General features: G+C 46.1%; 1 protein-coding gene across 2 annotated transcripts in view; it reads right to left on the reverse strand.

Annotated features, from left to right (window-relative positions):
* The window catches only part of LDLRAP1 (low density lipoprotein receptor adaptor protein 1), an 86433-nt gene extending 81773 nt beyond the window's left edge, over positions 1 to 4660 (reverse strand). For both annotated transcript variants that reach the window (XM_054999625.1, XM_054999626.1), the window contains exon 1: positions 4491 to 4660. In XM_054999625.1, the coding sequence (XP_054855600.1) occupies positions 4491 to 4575 (85 nt within the window). In that variant the 5' untranslated portion in view covers positions 4576 to 4660. The remainder of the gene's footprint in view (positions 1 to 4490) is intronic.
* Between the last annotated feature and the right edge of the window lie 17801 nt (positions 4661 to 22461).

Below are 22461 nucleotides of genomic sequence, written 5' to 3' on the forward strand. Positions count from 1 at the left end.
CCCTCAAAAGCTGACTGGAGGGAGCTTTGACCTGCGAAAGCTTATACCCTGAAAATCTTTTTGGTCTTTAAGGTACTACTGGACTCAAATCTTGCTCTTTTATTGCTGACCAACATCCACCTGAAACTAGCTTTGTTTTTAAAAAATGATAACTGATATACCACTTTAGCATCGTAACAGTAAAGCTATATGTGACTTACCCCTTTTTTTTTTAAAGTCCCCCTGTACTTCCTAGTGGTCCGGGAGATGGCATTGATAGCTATGGGGGACCGGGGCAAGAGAAAAGGTACTAATGTGGGTGTGATCTGGAAAAAAAAACCCCACATCTTCGCACAGTACAAATATGCATTGGCTGTGCTCTTTCTAAAAATGTCATCCCAAAGGTGGTTTGGGAAAAATCACAGCAAAACAACGGAAAAGCTGGACGGCGCATGAATGTACCACAATGCCATTTGGGATCAGGGTAAAAAATTACTCCTGTGGGAGCCACGGCAGAGCAAAACAAGCACAGGAAGCAACTATTTAATTAAAAAAAACAGGTTTGGAGCAAAGTCCCTTCAGAAGCACAGGCCACTTTGGTTCTTCAACTGCTCTTACTGACTGAAAATTGGGAGCTGAGCAGAAAAGAAAATTGTACAGACACCTACAAAACAACAGGTGTTGGATGCAGAGATTCTCCCACTCAACACTTGGTCTCGGCTATAACAAAAATATACACACACAAACACACACACCTGTCTTACAAAGACTCCGACAATCTAGCCCAAGGCTCCAACAGGCTTCCAAGGACTCTTTCCCAGAGATCCTTTTAACTAAAGATGTCAAGGAGGAGAGCTTGGGAGATTTTCCATGCCAAGCCTGTGCTCTATCCTCCCCACCCCACCCCCCACACCCACATACAAGTCATGAGGTTTCCTTTCATCGAAATCAGCGGGACAGTAACTAATCCAAAACCAAAAATGGTCTGAGAAACTGGAGTGTGTTAATAAGCCTGCCACATTTGTTGACGTATTCATTCATTCCATTTCATCCATTCAGGATTTCCCAGCAGCAAAGCTCTCCCAGGTTCCTCTAACATCAGAACAAGATCCCCTCGGCTTCAGAAAGAACCTGGCTCAACGGTTCGCCTACTCCCACCAAATGGTGGCCATTCTGTGGAGACGCGAAGGAAACCAAAAGTCATGCATGTTCCATTTGTGGCCAGAAACAAAAAAGCAGCCCTCTTTCCATCAAGGGCAGTCAACTGTGCCCTGGGCTTGCCTACAGCTACCCCAGCCCAAGCTCCATCTTAACTGCTGCTGCTGACCGGGTGAAAAGGTTAAAAGAGAGGAGGGGAAGTAAAGGAGAAAAACATTTCTAGTTGTAAGACCTCTTGGATGAGCCTGCTTGCGGGGAGGGCGGAATATAAATATGATAAAATAAATAAATAAATAAATAAATATTCTCTTTGGAGAATGTCCTGCAGATCCGAATTTAAAAAACTGGGTTTCACGGGTTTAAAGCATTCAGAGAGGGGATGGCAGCCTCCATTTGAGAGCATGAAGGTTAATCAAATGTCTCGGGACCCCTTAAAAAGCCAAGAAGAGAGGAAAAACATAACAAAATTGAGGTATGATTAGATTAAAGTTGGTGGAAACCCTATTACCTAGTAATAGTATTACCTAATATTACCTAACAATAACACACTTTGTAAACCGCTCTGAGTAGGCATTAAGTTGTCCTGAAGGGCGGTAAATAAATCAAATATTATTATTATTATGGAGGAAGAGCAGGAAAACCTAGGCTCCTGGAACGACAGTGTCTTCCTGGTGCAAAATTCGCATGAGAACAGTTCTCGTGCGAAACTGCGCCAGGAAGACACTGTCATTCCAGGAGCTCAGTGCGATGTTCTGTGGCTGGTAAGCAGTGTGAAAACAGCCCAGAGAGCACAGTCGCATCCATCCCAAATCATCTTCTTCCACTGTTGTCCTTCATCTCAATACCAACTCCACGGCACATTCTGAAATACCGCCGCCCTTAAACACCCAACCTGCTGAAAACTTCTCGACATCTCAAAAGCTTTCGTGTTGTTTCAGCTGGCTCCAATAATGGCATTCATGTACATCAAGAAGGAGTTCACAGGATCATAGGTTTTGAAACTGCATCTCAAGGAGCCCTGAGAAATTACTGGGGGAGCCTGGGTACTATTGCCAACCTGCTCATCATGCCTGCTCCATGGCCACTCAGCGTTGTGTACATCCAAACCTAGGTCACCTACTCTTCTTTCAATAGGATCAAGACTGAGCCCCAGAGGGACCAGCCAGTGGAAGGATACTATTACCTATTGGTGGCCTGGAGCAGGAAAACCCATAAGTACAGTTTCATGTTCCAGCCCTTCCCCCAGATAATGGCCCGCACCAGTAACATCTCTCTAACCAGGCCAGCAAGCAACAACCTACACCCTAGAATATGCCCCAGAATTTTCTGCAACACTCTATCGCAGAAGAGTCACCACTGAAAGGACTCAAGCCGCACAGCAACCTGCATGTCACACACAAGGAGCGCAGCCAGGCGCCGGTGAGCAAAAAGCACTATGTGACTTTAAAAACTACCCAAGTTGCAGCCTCCAGGAGACAGCCGACACTCTGGCACACACACCTCCCCTTGCATTACTACCCAAAACAATCAAGGTAACATTCTTTCCCAACTGTAGTCACGCATGAACACACCTATAAGATGCCCTGCACCTGTGACGTTCTTATAACCAGCTATTTTTTATTGTTTCCCCCTCAACACACATGATTACCCCTAGGCCTTCTGAGCTCCACCCCACTTTGGTGGGATGCCCGAGGGCTTCTTCCTCGCTGGCCACTTTCAAAAGAGGCATAAGGCTGTGTTACGTGCAGGGCTCTTCCACAATGCCCGGAGAAACAGAGCATGTGGTAGAGGGTGGGATCCTTTAGGGCTTTAAAAAGACAGATTAAGCAGTATTTGACTGTTAGCAGGACTTTGCTCTGGATATAATCAGGTATTCTTGGAAGAAAGTTGGGATACGCAAATTATAAATGAATGAAAGACAGTCACACGCTGTGTGTCCTTGAAAGATGCTTGAAGGAGGCACTTCCACAGCATCCAACCTTATGATTTCCCCTCATATCAGTATGGCCTTCAATGGACTCCAACAACACTTGTGTTTGAAGCACCTGTGCCAGACTGGGTAGAATCCCAGTATCCGCATTTTTGTTTCAATACCCGCTCCCTATTCAAAGCAGGGAAGCACACCAAACAAAACTATTGGTGATCATTACTTTACTTACACTGTGTAATCCTCCTTGAGTCTCAGGGAGAAAGGCAGACTATAAATAATAGAAATACATATTTTTAAACAATTCCCCATTTTGCAGACTACCGTCAGTTTTAGGGTGAGGCCCTGGTTTAGTTAGTAGACCCTTTTAGAGGACCAGAGAGCCCTGGGCTGTTTCCAGCTTTTGAGCCCTCTGGTGATAATAAAAGTTTTAACATGACATAACGTGTATGACAGCACGTTAGGCATAAAAAGAAGTTGCAAAATTTATCAAATACTAACAAAAATCCAACAAGCATCTAAACTGGAGGCCCAGGTCAAAGGTCCCTGCTATTCCCTTCATTGGCCCTGGCAGTAGAACATCTGTCTTGCATGGTAGGAGAGCCCTGGGTTCGAGTCCCGACATTCCAAGGCAGGGGTTAAGAAAGGCTTTTCTTTACCTCAGACCCTGCCGAGTCTCTAAAGGTCACAGCAGCCAGGACGGACCGCGATGGACTAACAAGTGAGTTCCTAAGAACTTTCCCGGGAGTAAGTCCCCATTGAATAGACTTGAGTAGGCCTGCTTAGGATTACTCTGACTCGGTAACATTCACTCAGAGCCAAGCTACAAGTGACGAATGACACAGGTTGGACACTTGTCAGCTTCCCTCAAGTTTTGATGGGAAATGTAGGCATCCTGGTCTTGCAGCTTGACTCTCTGACTGCTGTCCAATGGACTTTTCAACTGTCACTTGTCCAACATTCCGCCAAGCTGCCTACATTTCCCATCAAAACTTGAGGGAAGCTGACAAGTGTCCAACCTGTGTCAGGCGTCACTTGTAGTTTGGCTCTCAGACACTCTCGAGCCAGACACGGTCTTGGATTCCAGCCCTTCCCATCCTTAGGTAGAAGAAAAGCAGTCGGCTCCTTTAAAAAGCCTGCTTTGCTGACATTGCCGTTCTCCGCATTCTTCTCTGAAGTTCTCAAACTTCTGCCGTCCTCCGGCGCGCCGCCCCCTCCTCAGCCCAGGCACCCCACAAGAAGCGGGCCTGCGCGGCGAGCAGTCCTGCGCCCCCAGGAAGCAGCCGAGGAGGGCGCAACAGCGGCTCTCCCGGCGCGCAGGGCGCAAAGGCGCCGCTTGGAGAGGAACCCCCGAGCTGTCCTTCGAAGGCGGGGGAGCCGATCTGCGCGCCCGGGGAGGGCCCTCCGTTTGCTCGGCCTCACTTACTCTTGTGCCTGCCGCTGCCCCAGTTCTGCTTGGCGATGCTGGGGCTCCGGATGATGGCCCGTCCGGCGGACTTGAGGGCGTCCATGCTGCCCGTCGCCAGCCACCGAACGCCGCTTGGAGCCGCCTCCAGTTCTTTTTTTAAAAGAAACTCTTTGCAAACTTTTTCCTGCCTCGTCCGGGCCCGCCTCTCCTTCCTCCCTTCTGCCCGCCCTCCCGCTCCGGGGAGGGGAGAGAGAGAGAGAGAGACGTCAGTCCTCTCGGAGCGAAGGCCCGGGCCGGCGCTGCAACGGCCGCGTCCGACTGCCTGGCCTGTCTGTGCTAGGCGGCGGAAGGCACCCCGCGCTTCGTGCGCTCGCCGAGCCAGGCGGCTCTGCCAGGGGAAACTTCTGGCCAGGCCAAAAGAGGCGACTGGATTCTTTGGAGCACGCTTGGAATCGGATGCGGGGCTGGGCTGGATTGACACCTCTTTATGCATTTCCCCCCCCCCTTCCTCCGGTGTCTTTAAGCAGAAAAGGAAGCAAAGCAAAACAAAAACTCAAAGCCCTTTGCCTGTTAGCGCTTACTGGATTTGCAGGACTGAGTTGGGACTTGATCGGGACTCTGCATTTCTTTCCCTTTCCCATTGGGAAATTAGTGTCCAAACGCGCACAACACCTTTCAACACCAGCAGACTGAAGGCTCTTACTTGGTAAATTGCCGTGAAGAATGTTCTCAGCAAAATCCTGATAGAGGATAGACAGGAATGGAAAAAATGTGATCTACCGAGCGGAAGGCCTATTTTGTGACTTCTGTCTACAAAGCTCCGGAGTATGTAAACACAATGGCCTGCATCCCCTGGCCCTTTTCGAGCCATGGAAATACATTCATGCAAGCAGAATCCCCCCCACTCATTTTAATTTTTAAGAGAGAGTTGCACTAAACTGCTTCCACTGTATGAAAACTTTCTGCTTGCACAAGGCAGTAAATAACTGCAGCAGGGTCCCTTACGACCCCGTTTCATGGGTCAATGTACATCTGAACATGCTCCGCTCTTTTCAGAAGTGTAGACTTAAAAAAAAAATCAAACACAAGTTTATTACAGAACTACAATACAAGGCTATGCCAAATCACACAATCGGCTTGTGCAATCTAGGTAGGACTCCTGTTTGAACAATAATAATTGTCTGAGAGGAATGCTTCATTTAAGATCCGTGGACATTTTAAAGTTTTGGATGCTGCCCACTGGTGATATTTTGCACAGATAAATTAATGCCTTTTAACCCAGTGCCCGCAACTTCTTCTTTAGTAACAAGGGCTTACAAAACTAGCAAGACAGGGTTGCATCTCCTACAACTGCTGTTGGGAACAGGTCACCCTGTTCTTATCTTGTACCCGTTTAGGTTTTTGCATAGAGATGTCACAGCTTGTATCTTTTGATCCTACTGTTAATGCTTGTTGCCTCTGTATGCATCTGCCACCTGACAACACTTCATGCATCTGGCCAAGTGTGCTCTGATTCACGAAAGCTCATGCCTCAATAGATGACTTCCTTTATCATCGACCTTTCTTGTTAAGACTGAAGAGGCAGATTACAGAATTATAAAAACAATGTACTAAAGACAAATATTATACAATAAATAGTGCACTAAAACTGAATTGCACTTTTTTTTGTGATATCAAGTCACAGCCGACTTACGGCAACTCCCACTGGGTTTTCAAAACAAGACATGCAGAGGTGGTTTGCCATTCCCTGCCTCTGCAGAGCAACCCTGGTCTTCCCTGGTGGCCTCTCAGTCCAATTACAAAAGAATATAATAAAAACAGTACAATATATATAATTGCAACTATGGTGGTGGTGGTGGAAACTACCTTGAAATCATAGCTGACTTATAGCGATCCCTGTTATGATGTATTGTCGAAGGCTTTCACGGCCGGAGAACGATGGTTGTTGTGGGTTTTCCGGGCTGTATTGCCGTGGTCTTGGCACATGGTCCTGACGTTTCGCCAGCAGCTGTGGCTGGCATCTTCAGAGCTGTAGCACCAAAAGACAGAGATCTCTCAGTGTCACAGTCTGTTACAGTTGTCAAAAGCAAGAGACTTGCCATTGCCTGCCGCTGCAACCTTACCCTAGTCTTCTTTGGAGGTCTCTCATCCAATTACTAACCAAGGCCAACTAATCCCAGTATAAAAGTACCCTTTTGCATAATTCCATTTTACCACATTAAGTAAGAATGACCTCCTTGTAAAACCCTTGGAAAAAATGTGTAAAACAATCCTGTTTTACACATTCTGCAAAATGATAGTATGGGAGCCTTCCTGACATCCTCAGGTAAGCTTGAAGACTCAAACCCAGTTTTCTTCCCAGTTCCTGATTTCAAGAAAGTTTCCACCCCTGTGGGAATTGGCCCCCATTGCTACGGCAACCAGTCTAGCTGGCACACTTCTCTAGTAATTAAATCTTATTATGATGGCACCGTGCCAGTATAACATACATCTAAAAACCAACAGGCAGTAATAAAATAGATTAAAAGTGTACAGTGAGCTATAAATAGTTAAAATATAGGGTAGGTAAATATGTTAAAATACCCAAGCGGGACTTACAAACAGGCCTCATCCATTAGCCAACTTGAGGGAGTTTAACTGATCTTTTCAGGTGATGTAGCAAGCAGCACAGACTTTGGCAACATTAATGGTAATAGTCTGGGATTTGTCTGATAGCAGATAATTGATACAATTTGATTCTGACCAGCCTGGCAAAGCCTTTGTTAGCAGTAAAATGTATCTGGCATGTGCAAACTGGTACAAAGGGCATCAAAAAACATGTGCTCCATAGTTTCGACTTCCCCTACGTCATACTGACAAAATCTCTGCACCAGAGAGATCCCCCTTTACTGACCCTCTAGCACTGCAGAAGGGAGTGCTGAGCACCTAGCTAGTGTAAAAACTCTCACTTCTCTAATACAGTGCTATATAACACACATTGTGGTTTTAAAATTGCAAATAAGGAGAGGTGTCCTGTGGCACCTACAACAACCCAGTGTGCTCTTTAGGTCACTGTGACCAACTCTAAGGGAGCCATTTTGTAACTGATTCCACCACCTGGGCCTCAAAATGCTGACAACAATAAATCTCTCAAGCCTGAAATTTGCCTCACCCTGATCAGGGTATAATACTAGCATAACTGAGCCCAGAAATGGCAACCAATGGACCCTGAACAGATTCTAGGGGAAAAAATCCTTGTTCTCAGGCTGATTTGGGGTTATGATTAGAGATGGGCACGAACCGGAAAAAAACGAACCGTGCGGTTCAAGGTTTGTCCTATTTCACAAAACACAAACTTTCACAAACCTCCCCCGCTCATGAACCGGTTCATTTGGTTCGTGAAAACGTCACGCCCAGGTCAGCAAATAGTCACTTCCAGGTCAGCAGAAGGTCACTTCCGGGCTAGCAGAAGGCCACTTCCAGGTCAGCAGAAGGTCTGTAGGAAGTCCATCACCTGTTGCCTAGGAAACTAATTGATCAGCGCCAGGCTGTCTGCAGTGACGAACCAAAAAACGAACCAAACGAACCAGCCTAAAGTTCATGGTGGTTCGTCAGAAATGGGCTCTGACGAATCGCTGGTTCGCGAACCACAAACTGGCCTGTTTCATCATGAACTTTGGTTCGTATTTCGGTTTGTGCCCATCTCTAGTTACGATTTTTTCCCACTTAAAGGCATGGGAGTAAGGCAGGTAAAATAACAGTAGTTTTCTGGGAGGCCATTAGCAGGCAGTAATGTTTGTCTCTATACCAAGCAATGTTTCATGTGGCGTTTTCTTCCTCGGAGTGAGATTCAGTGTGGGCCTGGCTATTCTACCAAGTTACTGGCAGGGGAGGGGGCTCAGTCTATCTAGTTTTTTGGGGTCTCACTTTCATTTAAACTTCTACTTCTGTTAGCATACATTTTAGTCTATGTTTTAAAATTTTAATTTAATCAAAGCACACACAATTAAGTAGACTACGGCGGTATTGGTTCTGGACACATTTCTAGGGCTTGTTCTGTGCTTGTGGCACACCGTATTTGTCCATGACAGGAGATTGATAGCTGTGGGGAGAAAACTCAGTGGAATCTAATGCCATATGCTTAAAAGCAGCCATTTTCTCCAGGGGAACTGATCTCGGTGGACTGGAGATCAGTTATAATTCTGGGAGATCTCCAGCCACCACCTAGAGGTCAATGGCACAATGAAGAAGGGCACCGCGTAGTAATAGGCAACTAGCAAAATAAATACCTACTGCGGAAAGGTCTAGAAGACCCACTAAACTTAAAGAACACCTTAGAGCTGAAAATTAGAAACACAATTAATCTAAATGATTATCAAAAATATTTTTATCCAAACAGCTCTAGGTGTTAGCAAATCTGTAACCAAAATACAGTTACAGTGGTCCAAAGATAAGCCAGTTAGTATCCAATAGATTTGAGCATCAAGTAAATTTAAACAACCCTGTAAGTATGGATTCTCCAAAGTCCATACAAAATGAATGTGGAGGCAAAGCTCTCGTCTTTATATTTCTTCAGGGAAACCCAAAGTCACCAGGAAGCAAGAAGCCAATTCCTGAGCTGGAGGTCCCACAATGGAGGTGCCCGGCATGCAGGGAAGGAAATACAGCTATAGATTTGCTTACACCTAGCCTAGCTGTTTGGATAAAAATAGTTTTGATAATCATTTAGATTGTGTTTCTAATTTTCAGCTCTAAGGTGTTCTTTAAGTTTAGTGGGTCTTCTAGACCTTTCCGCAGTAGGTATTTATCTTGCTAACCACCTAGAGGTCGGCAAACTTTGTGAGAAGCCGGGCCTTTTCTAGGGCCCTGGGTTTGTGGAACCTTCTTTCAAGTGAGGCATGAAGACTTGTTCGTTGAGAATTTTGGGCTCAAAGCAGCCCAGCATGGACACAGCACAGCCCAGTGGCCAGGCAGGTCTGCCAGCCTAGCCTAGGAACCAGCACTGGGCAACTTGGTCCAGCCAAATTAGATAGCTAGAAAGATGTGGAGTTTTCAAAGGGAGAGGCTGTTGGAGGAGGGAAGGATGGAAAGTTGAAGGGTGGGGGGAAGATAAAAGTAAGTTTGCTGGTGGGTGGGAAAGAGAGAAATAGTAGGAAAGGGGGAAAGGCTATGGGGGCTTCCAGGGAAGGGGAACGGTAGGATTTGAGTCCAGTGGAACCTTAGAGACCAAAAACTTTTTTAGGATATAAGCTTTCAAGAGTCAAAGCGCCCTTCTTCAGATACCAAACAAAGGGAGACAGTAGGGAAAGGGGAAATGAGATGCTCTTGCAAATCTTGGAGAGTCTCCCACTTATAAATAAATCATCTTATTGAAGACATTCTTCCTATTGGAGAAATCCAAGGGTGGAACATCTTCAGTTGCATTGTATGGATATTAGTTCATCTGGTTCAGTATGGTATGCTCTGGCTGGCAGTGGCTCTCCACAGTCTAGGGTAGAAAATGCCAAGGATGCATGGTCCTTCTTCAAACATGTGTTTGTTTATCCAAAGTACCAATGAATACCTGATTCACTTGTGCCTACCTTTTATTATTATTATTTATTATTTATTTATTATTATTTAATTCAATTTATATTCCGCCCTCCCCACATCAGCAGGCTCAGGGCGAATTACAATCAGTACAGTAATTTAAAATACATATAGCTTTAAAACCACATAAATATTTAAAACATACAACAGCAGACTTCTCCAAAAAACCACCACCCAACCATCTCCAAAAGTATTTAACAGGCTGGGTGGTAGATACTTCTAGTAGGGGGGAATGTTTTCCTCTAGTCAGCTGGTGGGGAGGCCCAACCAGCATCAACCATACGCCTGGTGGAACAGCTCCGTCTTGCAGGCCCAGTGGAAGGATAACAAATCCGGCTGGGCCCTGGTCTCTTTAGACAGAGCGTTCCACCAACTTGGAGCCAGGGCCAAAAAGGCCCTGGCTCTGGTCAATGCTAGGCGGGCCTCCCTAGGACCATTCGCAGCTGTTTGTTGTTGGATCGAAGCATCCTCCGGGGCTCATATAGGGAGAGGCGGTCCCGCAGATACGCTAGTTCCAGTCTGCATAGGGCTTTATAGGTTAATAGCAAAACCTTGAATCTGATCCGGTACTCCACCAGATAATAATAACTGATAGCACACCTTGATGGAGCCTGGCACCAAATCCTCCAGCAACTGACTGACCCATTTAGTTTGCCTATATGGTCTTAAAATATACCGTGAATATAATATAATATAATAATATAATATAGATAGACAGATATATACTATATGATTATATATAGAGAGATTGTAAATATAACTATAAAATCATTTTATATAATCATTTTCAAACCATGCATAGCCTTGCAATCTACTGAGGTATGGTTTTAAATTTAGACAACGTACTCTTGTACGTTTCTATAGTTGTACAATAACAACTCGCTCACAAAATATTGACGTTTTCAGAATCTCAAAATAACTGGTTTCTGAGTTTCAGTTACTAAGTAAGACAACAGCACTCAAACAAATAGGTACGACTGACAGACCAACCTCCTTGGGATATAGCAAGGTTGCAGCTTTTGGTAATTCAGTGGTTAGATGAACCCTTTAAAAACATTTTGATTAAAAATATGCCCCAAGTTGAATGGCCAAATTTTAATTTAATTTTTTAAAAATATTACTTATAAAAATAATAGATGATACTCATCCTTTCCGAAGAGGTATTCCCTCCCTTTTATAAGAGAGAAGGGGAATGCCTCTTCCATAGTGGCACACATTTTCATAAAAGGCATTCCCTCTCGTTAAGCCTTTGGTTGATCTTGTCATTTTCTGGGCTGCTATGATTTTATGTGACTACGTTGTTTTTAAATGTATCATATGGCAAAGTGACCTGATAAATATTTAAAACAAGCAAGCAATCAAAAATAGTCTTTAAGGTACCATGAGACTCTTGGCTGTTTTTGCAAGAAGAGGCTAACAATGTTGTTAGTGTTCACAGAGGCAAAGGATTGTCAGCGTAGCAATATTCTTCATGTTTTCCCCCCTACGCCTTCACACTTGCCATTTCCCTCTTCCCCGTTGACATAGGGCTTTTAACAAAATCAGTAACTGCTATATTGCCACAACACTATAGTGATATACATATAGCAATATATAATACTCTGGTGAACTGGGGAAGAATGGCAGGTGTGAAGGTATGCAGAAGAAAAATGGCACTGATATGGGTGGGATAACTCAGAAATACACACTTTTCCATCCAAACTGCAATCTTTCCTGAAAGACGGAGAAAAGCAGATCAGAATGAAATAACAACAAACACACAAGGAAGCCATAGAAAGGGAAGAACTAGAGGAAGATTTTATTTATTTATTTCATTTATACCCCACTTTTCTCTCCAATGGGGACCCAAAGTGGTTTACAGCATTCCCCCTTCTTTATTTTATCCTCACAACAGACTTGTGAGGTAGGTTAGGCTGAGGATGTATGATTGGCCCAAGGTTTCCCATAGGATTACCAGTCCCTCATTAGAGGTGGAGGATCCCCTGCTCCCAACCTCTGCCCCCCTGCCACCTCTCACCTGTTTGCGGGGGGGGGAGGTGTGGGGAATGGGCCCAGGAGCTCCAAAACAAGTTTCTGTGCACTCTGGAGCACTTTTCTGTCACTCTAGGAATGACTTCATTCCCAGAGTGACAAGGAAGTGCTCCAGAGCACATGCACACTGTGCGCATGCACAAGGTGAGTACTCCTAATGTGTGCGCCTCACCACCATCCCCCATCCCCCAGTTTAGGCTCCAGGGGATCTGGCAACTCTATCCAACACGCTTCCATGGTAGAGTGGGGATTTGAACCTGGGTCTACCAGATGGTAGTACAAAACTCTGACCACTATACCACAGTGGAGCTCATGCTGGCTGAGCTGAACTTGGAACCTTCTGCTGCCCAAGTGCTCTACTACTGCAGTCCCACCCGCAATGTTTAATCCCCCTCCAAAGGCCTAAGGTTCCAAGGTGGTCTTCCATTCAAATATTTTCACAGGGCCACAATTGCTTCACTTAAGTTCAACACAGAATTGCATTATGCACCTTCAGGTGTCAAGTGGTTGGATCATAGGCTAGAGCCCTGCTGAAGCACGTCCAGAAGGGGTGGAGAGTGAGTCTCATGGTTCCTGGTCAATTGCAACGTGGTACAGCCTGGCATTGGTTAGGGAGGGAGGGAAGCACAGCTGTGTTTGGCCTACTCGGGTGAGGAGGAGTGTGTAAGGCTGCAAACCTCCAGGTAGGGCCTGGGGATCTCCCAGAATTACAACTGATCTTAAGACAATGGAGATCAGTTCCCCTGGAAGAAATGGCTGCTGCAGAGTGGGCTTTATGGCATTATACTCACTGAGGTTCCTTCCTATGGTTGCCAGGCACCTTTATCCTCCCAGCAGGAGGGGAGACCCATCATTCACCTTGTTCTTTGGCATCGTGATGACATTATTTCTAGCAAGTGATGTCATTGTGCAGGGCCTGGGAGCACTCCCACGCGTTGTAGCAGGAAACAAATTGGCCCGCTGCAAAGCACAGGAGTGCCCCCAGACCCTGCACGATGATGACATTCCTGGGAGTGAGGTTGTTGTGCCTCTGGGAGCACACCTGGGAGGCCTTTTCCCCCACCCTTCCCCCCTCTGGCCAGGTGAGTGGTGGTGGGGGGCAGTGTGTGGGAGTGAGGATCCCCTGCCCTCATCGGGGGAACTGAGATCCCTATTCCTCCCCTCTCAAACTCTGCCTTCCCCAGGCTCCACTCCCAAATCTCCACAAATGTCCCGACATGGAGCTGGCAAAACTAGGCGTGTGTAAAGCAGAGGTGAGAAAACAGACCCTTGCCCTGGCCGGCCAAGCCATACAGGGAGGCTAAGTAGCAAGTTGCAGCCAGAGGTGGCACTCTGAGTAGTCCAGAACAAGAAACAAAATCCATGCAACATCTTTTGTCAAGGCCGACCAAAATGAAACCAAACATTGTGCAAGCTTTCGAGCTCATCAGAACTCTTCTACAGGCTGGATGTTACCAATATTGAAAAATGAAGGATGAAAAAAGCAGATGCTTTTCTAAGGTCTAAGCAGATTCTAAGGTCAAGGTTTTTACGACCCTTGTCAGTCCAGCATTTGGTGTCAGATGTTGATACCTTCACAGTTCAATCAGATTACAGCATATGCATTCTGGGAAGCAGCAGCAAACGATGGATGGTAATTGCCCCTGAAAAAAATACAGTCTGGCAGGGTCCAAATGTGACTCAAAAACCCCAGCGAGAACCACAGTTCTCTTTGCAGGTTGAGAGAAGATGCATGCATTTTGTAGTCTATATCTTAACAATGGTTGAGAATTCAGGGCTTTTTTTCAGCTGGAACGCAGTGGAATGGAGTTCCAGCACCTCTTGAAAATGGTCATATGACTGGTGGCCCCACCTCCTGCAGACAGAGGGGAGTTTAGATTGTCCTCCATGCCGAAGTGGCACAGAGGGCAATCTAAACTCCCCTCTGTCTGGAGACCAGGGGGTGGAGCCACCAGCCATGTGACCATTTTCACCGAGGGCAATTTAAACTTTAAAAACTCCCCCCTTGTTCCAGCAGACCCAAAGTGCCGTCATTGTGCAGTCCTGGGAGCGTGCACGCCCTTTGTGCACGTGCAGGGCTTTTCTTCAGGGGGAATGTGGGCGAACGGAGTTCCGGCACCTCTTGAAAATACTTGGCAATAGTGCTTGAAAATAATATGATTTCAAAGAATCCCGTATGTTTCTTCCTCATTTCCCTCTTGAGAGTTCCACCACCTCTTTCCCCAGAAAAAAACCCCTGCGCACGTGCATGTGGTACCAGGGGCACTACTTCCTGCCAAGAGTTGCCCCCTGTGCGGGCAACCCACTGAGTTCCACCACCTCTTTTCCCAGAACAAAAGCCCTGGTTGAGATACATCTACGATGGCTGAAAAGATATACAGCGGTTCACTCCAAGGGATGGCAGGGTGCAATTCCCAGCTCTCCCAGTGCAGCATAGCCAACTCTCCATGCATGCAGGTTGAGTGAATCAGAATCCTTTGGAACTCCACAGGGGGTTCTGAAGCACACACTTGGCTGCTTCTGGAATGAGCTGGACTGGGCCAGTCTCTTGCCTAGAGCTTTGCCTTGGAATGTAATGACTATAAAGTCTGCCCACGCTTGAAAGCAACAAACATTTCTCATTACTTTTCAAAACACCCTTGTACAGTAACATCTGGCAAGCCACACACCTGCTCTCTTGAAACCCAATTGATTTAGGCCTGCACTTGTATAGGTCACAAAATTGGCTGCCTTAAAATTCTGTGTATTGGATTTTCTGAGCCAGTTTGGGGTGGGGGGAGCTGAGAGAATGCACCCACTGATCATTGCTCAGCCATTGCCAACAGGCCAGTCGAATCCAGAGAGTGGCTTTCTCATTCGTTGGCAAACGGAACTGTTCTTCTTTATAAATAAAAATCTCTATTTACTGGTTCCCCAATAAACCTATTTTTGTTTTTGTTAAAGTTGCACTCAAGTGAGAGCCTCATGCTGTCACTCTTCAGAATTTAGATCTTTACTCTGAATCACTAGAAGTTTAAATAAGTAAGACAGTATTAGGGATTTCTGCTTGTTTTTGGATTTCTGCCATCTATGCCCTATTGTAATGTTTATTGAGTGTCCCAGCTGTTGATTATATTGACTTGCACTGTATAATCCGCCTTGAGTCTCAGTGAAAAAGGCAGACTATAAGTAATATAATTTTTAAAAAAAATTTAAATAGTGGAACCATTAAAATGAATGAATTTATTCCAGCAGAAGTTTTCATGGACTAGTGTCCCAAAAAAGCTTCTGTTGAAATAAAATCTTACTCATCTTTGAGATGCCACTAGATTCCTCTTTATTTTTGCTACAGCAGACTAACAGCAACCTCTCTGGAATTATAATTTAGATATTTATATTTCTGAGTAGGAGTGGATTACTATCATCTCTATTATACATCCAGGTCATTGTAATAAGCTTGAACACTAAGGAACCTCATTATAGGCCATTTCACAACCTGCACCTGCTAAAGTAGATTTTGGACTGTTGATGGCCTATTGTAGGACAACTATATCTCTCTAGTAAGTCTTTACCAAAAAAATCTTCCTTTAAACTATTAAAGGCAGAGCTGTTGTTGGATAAATTAATGCAGTGTACAGACTGTGGTCTTATCACAGGGTTTTCAACAAGAGTCTCTGGAAATGTCAATAATGCTAGGAAAAGTGGAAGGCAGTAGGAAAAGCGGAAGATTTAAAATGTGATGGCTGGACTCAATAAAAGAAGCCACGTCCTCCAGTTTGCAGGATCTGAGCAAATCTGTTAATGATAGGACGTTTTGGAAGTCTTTCATTCATCGGGTCGCCATAGGTCGGAGGCAACTTGAAGGCACATAACACACACACACACACACACAGATTGTGGAGTTGTCGACCCTTCAGCAATGTGTCACTGGGATTGGGCTGCGATCCAAGGAGTGAGAACAGGGGCGTTCACAAACGTGTCCCGCTTTTCCTCTGTGATGTTGGAGAATCTGAAACACCCGTGAAAAAATTCCACACTGCAGTCACTTTGTGCGTTTGTGATTTTATGCTCCCCACCCCCATACCCCTCCCTGCTCTCTTACCTGCTCTGCTTTGTCATTAGCTAAATATATCGCCACACTGTTTACTTTAAGCAGCAGGTGGTTCGAATCTTTCCTGCAGTTTCCTCTCCCCAATTCTTGCTTTCTCTCCCCCCCCTTCCCCCTCTGTAACACTTCAAACAAAAAGAAGGTAACTGATCAGAATACCAAGCAAGGAAGAAAAGGATCTCCTCCTGACCCAGCAAGTATCAACGCCCCCACGCTGGCCGAAGCATCCGGTCTTCGGTGCCTTTCCTGCCAAGAAAGCCATGACCTTTTTGTCTGGGCTTAAGGTGCGCTGCACGTGTACTCTGGAGCAATTTTTTCAGGAAATGAACCTTGTGGTGGGTCGACATATTTTCTTTCTCCTCTCCCTTCCCCTGTGGCACAAAAGCAACCCCAAGGTGTGGAATGAGATTTATTCTAGGTTCCAAAACATACACAATCTTTGAATACACTTCAAAGTAAAATAAATAAATAAATATTGTATTTACCCAGAAGGATGACAGAAGGGGTGCAATCCTAAGAAGACTTGCTTGGAGTAAGCCACATTGAATAAAATGGGGCCTGCTTCTGAGTAGATCTGCTTAGAATTGCTCCATAAGTTTCCCCCCGGCCCAGGTGTACCATCAAGAGGAGTTTTAAACATGACAGGTACTGCCATAATAATACCATAGAGCCCGCCCTTCACAACAGCCATTTCTGCAGAAAATGGAAAGTATATAGTCCGGAAATCAGATCTCCACCAAGCCCTTCCTGGAGGTTGCAGCCCCAGGTGCAATATGGCCTGGCGGGAATTCAGGGATGGAGAAGGGAGATGACCTTTTCCTCTCTGCACCAGTCTCACCAGTTGCCCCTTCGGTGTTTTGAGTCCTGGTAGTGACAAAAGGCACAGTGTGGTTACCTCCGTTTTCTTCCTTACCAGAACTAAGGACAGCCCAAGGTTGGGTGGGTATTTGGGTAACTATGTTCAATTGGGGAAATGGCAAGAGGGATAGTTAACGTCCTCCCTTTTCACTGTGCTGCAGCTCTGATCTATGTATGGCCTCCCACAGCCCCTTTCTACAGTAAAAGAACATGGGAAGAGGCAGGGCTTTTTTTCAGCTGGAACGCGGTGGAACGGAGTTCCGGAACCTCTTGAAAATGGTCACATGGCTGGTGGCCCCACCCCCTGATCTCCAGATAGAGGGGAGTTTAGATTGCCCTCCGCAGCTGGCGGCGCGGAGGGGGATCTAAACTCCCCTCTGTCTGGGGATCAGGGGGCGGGGCCACTGGCCATGTGACCATTTTCTCCAAGGGCAACCCACTGAGTTCCACCACCTCTTTTCCCAGAAGAAAAGCCCTGGGAAGAGGCAGTCATGGAACTCCAAATTCTCTCATTTTTTTTGACCCTTAGACTCCACTTTTTGGCTTATCTAAAGTTTGTGGCCAGCATCTAACCATAGCTGCATCCTTCTCCTGAAGCCTCTGCCAATCTCCTCCCCACCCCCACTTCACCACAAAAATCATTCCTGGGATCACAGGAGCCATGCCTAGGAATAGCTATAACAACAACAACAACAACAACAACAACAACAACAACATTTTAATTATATACCGCCCTTCAGGATGACTTAACACCCACTCAGAGCGGTTTACAAAGTATGTCATTATTATCTCCTCAACAAAACACCCTGTGAGGTTGGGTGGGGCTGAGAGAGCTCCAGAGAGCCATGACTAGCCCAAGGTCACCCAGCTGGCTTCAAATGGAGGAGTGGGGAATCAAACCCGGCTCTCCAGATTAGAGTCCCGCGCTCTTAACCACTACACCAAACTGGCTCTCTATGTGGGGGGATCATGGAGTGAGGAGAGGGAAGAGGTTGAATTATCTCCTCCAGTGACTTCTGCAAGCACAGCTGTGCTGACAAGAGTGAGGGGGGGGAGATTTCATCTCATTCCCCTCCTCACTGCAGCCCCCCTCCAACCTGCACAGGCCATGTGGGTTTCTGCACATTGGAAAGGGATGCAGGAATGGAACAGAGGGCAATGTGGGACGTATCCGTGTTCCTTCCATGCACACAGGCTTGCAGTTTTAATACACTCAGTTGACCACATGTAGTATGAAATTAGGGTTGCCACATTCGTGTTATAGACCGGCAACCTATTGCTGGAGCTCTCCATCTCCACTACCGTCACTTGTGACAGGGAAAAATGGGAGAAGGGACATTGAGCAACCTGACAAGGTCACTTTGGGGTGAAGACCAGATATGACATCACGTCACCCCATTGAGCGATGCTCTAGGAAGTCCCCCAGTCAGGGAAATTTCTTGGAGTGTCGCTCAATGAAGTGATGTCATTTCCAGGTCTTCACCCAAAAGTGACATTGACATGTTACAAGATGTTGCTTTTCCCACCCACCAACCCCAAACTCTTGCTGCTGCAAAACCTACCAAAAAGTTTTTGAGCTGTCTTTCAGAACTTGGGATAAATCTTTTTCTGCACCCATGTAGAAACTGCTCTCTTTCTGCACTCCTCTTTGCCAGACTATTACTCCTGCCCAGGCCATGTTCTATATGCCAGCTCTGTGTGGGAGCATATTTTTCCAAAGCAGCATAGCAGCTTGAAGCTAGGGAACTGTGACAAGGAAGCAACGGGTTTGGAGAAAGGAGAAATCACTCATGTCCAATTCCCTCCCCCCTCTCCATACCAGCCTCTTCCTGAAAGTAAGAATTAGCATTTAAAAGAGAAACCATGCTAAGATATAGTGAACATACCCAAGGGCTGGAGGAGAAAAAGATGTACGCTTGAGATTAGTCTGGAACTAGCCGTTTCCCTAAATGCATGGCTGCCGCTGAAAATGACATCTGTATCCGCAACCTGATGACTTGTCATTTGGTGTTTCCTGATACCAATTTTTATGGCATTGGTTGCTGCTGATCGGACATGAATAAACTATTATTTTTATTTATTTAAGAGATTTCTATTCTCCCTCAGAGTCCTGCTTAAAGTGGCTTGCAATTTCTAGATGTTAAGAAGAGGGCAGGACTATAGATATAGATTGAATTGTATTATTTTGTTCGGACCCCAAACCATCTATATGCATATGGCAGAATGAGGCAGGTGTGAGTACGATTGCAGTCTTCAGCTTGGGAAATTTGAGGGTGGTGTCTGGGGAGAACAGAGTTTGGGGATGGGAGGAAGCTCAGCGGGGACATGGTGTCACTCTACCATTTCTCCTAGACTCTGTGGAATATCACAGAGTCTGTCCTCCCAGACTGCCATTTCTTGCATGGGAGCTGATCTCTGTAGTCTGGAGATCAGTTGAGATTCTGGGAGAACTCAAGGCCCCATCTGAGGCTGGTAACTCTAGGTAAGAAATAAGAGTGTTCTGAAGTAGAAGTGTGAAGCATATTATTTCGAAAGACTCCTTGCCAGTAGAAAACAAGCAAAGGACCAAGCTGAACTAGAACTAGGCCGTTTTCGCACATCTTTAAAACAGCGCGATACAGAAGGCTGCCGGCTTCCTTGCACAATGTTTGACGCCATCTGTGATGATGTCGCTGTCGTGGCTGCCTGCCTCCGATTTGTAAACGGATGGCGTCAAAAATTGCGTGAGGAAGCTGGCAGCCTTCCGTGAGTATTGCACTCTTTTAAAGACGTTTGGAAACGGCCCTAGACTTCCTGGGGTGCTATTTATTTCTTGTAGGGGCTCAGGTAGAAATGTTCTCTCCCGCCTACACTGCAGCCTTCTGTTCCAGAATTCTGCCACTACAAACGCAGCTGCAGCGTTTGTAGGCCAGGCCCGATCCAGTTACTTCTGCACGATGGCTTTAGGGTGGTTTTACATCCAAGGCTTGATCTGGTAAATCACCAATGAAAAATCTGTGCTGATTAGAACATACATTCAAAGCTTCTCTTCAGCATTCTGTCTCACATGAAGGACATTCACACAGGGTGCCGAAATAGCACAAGAGAGGCTGAAATATGGTTTTGCATCTTGTGTTTAAAAAAACAGGCCTTTTTCATACTTAAACCTAAATGTCAAAATGATGCCTTCTGGACTTCATCATTTTTTAAAAAATGGCACAGAGGGAGGGCATGGGAAAGGTCAGGAACTGCACAAACAGACTATTGGCAGAAGGTTTAGAAGCAGGAAGGGGGGGTTGGCCATAAGCTTGAAAAGGAGGAGATGATAGGGCTTAATTTCTAACAAGAATTTTCAGGAGTACACAAGAGTGCTGTTCCAGTTATGTTGCTGTGGTTGGCATTGCTCAGCAGTGAGACAAGGGTACTTTGTGCACGCCCAGGGGATGGACTTTGTGGACTCCAGCTGGGACAATGTTTATTTTACCTGTACCTGTTACCTGTAACTCTCATACCCTATTTTGTGGCTTTTTGAGGAAAAGCTTGCTAAAATTTGCTTGTGCTACTATTGACCATTTTTAGCATTCAGCTCTGTACTCTCAGTCTTTAGGAGTTATGTTTCTGACTTAGGGGAGGGGCCGTAGCTCAGTGGAAGACTGCAGAAAGTCCCAGGTTCAATTGCCAGCAATGTGATTGACCAGCCGGTAGGTGATGGTGAAAGACCTCTATTTGAGACCCTGAAGAAACCCGAAATCTTGGAGAGCCGCTGGCAGTCTGAACAGACAATACTGACCTTGACGGACAATAGCCTGATTCAATACAAGTCAACTTTAAGTGTGTTCACATGGGATGATAGTGAATACATTTTGTCTCTGGTCCACATGTACATAAATGAGTGTGCATGAACACTAAGGCATCTTGTAGTGTACAGCCTGCCATTTCATGCTGTAGCACTGCAACCCTAAACAGAACTACAGCCTTCTACGTCCACTGATATCAATGGGCTCAGAAGGCTGCGGCTTCAGTTACAGCTGCCCTGTAAATGTTTTAAGTGGGGTTTCTGGCAATATATGTTCTGTATTTGCTGCTGTTCTTATCTTGTTGTTTTTTGCTGCTGTTCTTCTCTTATTTTTTATTGTTATTTATTATCCTTGACAGCTACTTTGAAAATATTGATATGGGCCGTTTTCACACATCTTACTGGCCGCACACAATCACACAAAACTCCCGCAACGACAGCGTCTTCCTGGCCCGATTTCCTGTCACGACTCCGGTTTGTGGCGCGAATCGCCACATTGTAGCTGGCTTTTCCTTCTGGGTTATCCTGTGCTGATTGAAATGCAGAGGAGGTGCCAGTCGTTTTGGCTAAAGATATGCTAGAGCAATTATTCCCCTGTGTGGTGCCTGCAGATGCATTTTCTGGCACGTGCTTGCAGCTTGAACCTTGGCGATAAAATCCAAAGGGTCTTAAATGGTACTAAAAATAATAGTAAAACAGGAGTTTCAGGTCACTTCCTACCAGCTGACTGACTAGCAAAGCTGGGGGGGGGTCTGATTACCCCCAGCCCAACTTGCATTTAACATGTGACCACACTCTCATGGTGTGTGTGAGGAGGGGAATGGGCTCCTGAGCAGATGTGGAGGCAGGAGCGACTTTGTCAGTCCCGGTGTCATGGCCCAATCTGGGCTCAGTGAGAGCGAGGACTCCTCAGGAGGAGAGGGGCTTCGTGTAGCCAGCCAGGACTCCGCAGGAGAAGAGGAGCTCCATGTAGCCGGCCCTGACTCAGCAGAGGCTGGTAAGCAGGAGCCGCAGCTGCTGGCCAATTGGAGTTTACAGCCAGCAGCTGAAGCAGAGCCACCAGTACTCTCCAGCCCTAGCACCACAGGGGAAGCTCAGCCAGGGACTTCCACAGGGGAAGCTCAGCCAGGGACTGCCAACACCACAGGGGAAGCCCAGCCAGGGGCTTCCACCCACCCAGGTTCGCCTATGCCTAAAGAATGCCGCAGGCAAAGGCTGAGGCTGGAGCTGCAGGAGAGATGGCGCAGTTCTCATCTCCTGAACCGTTGCCAGCTGCTGGAGAGTGATGACGAGTAGCAGTAGGATGGAGCACTCCCGGCGCGCTGTGGAGCTGGTGGCGGCAGCATGCCATTTGCCTGCCCCTCAGGAAAGGGGGCGCACGGCAAGCTAAAGTTCAAAAGAACTTTAACTTTAACTATAAAATCCAACTTCATAATCTTACCATATATACTAGTTGACCCAGCTGGGGTTGGAAAGCCAGCAGTCGGTTTATATGTGCTGTAGCTACAAAAGAGTGTGCCATTTAATTTCCTTGTCGTCTTTTTCATATTTTTGCCTGCCAGGGAGCCTTTGCCTCAGCATAAGGAGCCTGTGACAACAGCCCCAGCTAAGCAGAGAGGAGTTTTTAGTGCTCCAGTAAGCCATCCTGTCTATCGGATGTCGGGTGTTCT

The sequence above is a fragment of the Eublepharis macularius genome, chromosome 15, assembly GCF_028583425.1.
Source record: "Eublepharis macularius isolate TG4126 chromosome 15, MPM_Emac_v1.0, whole genome shotgun sequence".
NCBI lineage: Eukaryota > Metazoa > Chordata > Lepidosauria > Squamata > Eublepharidae > Eublepharis > Eublepharis macularius.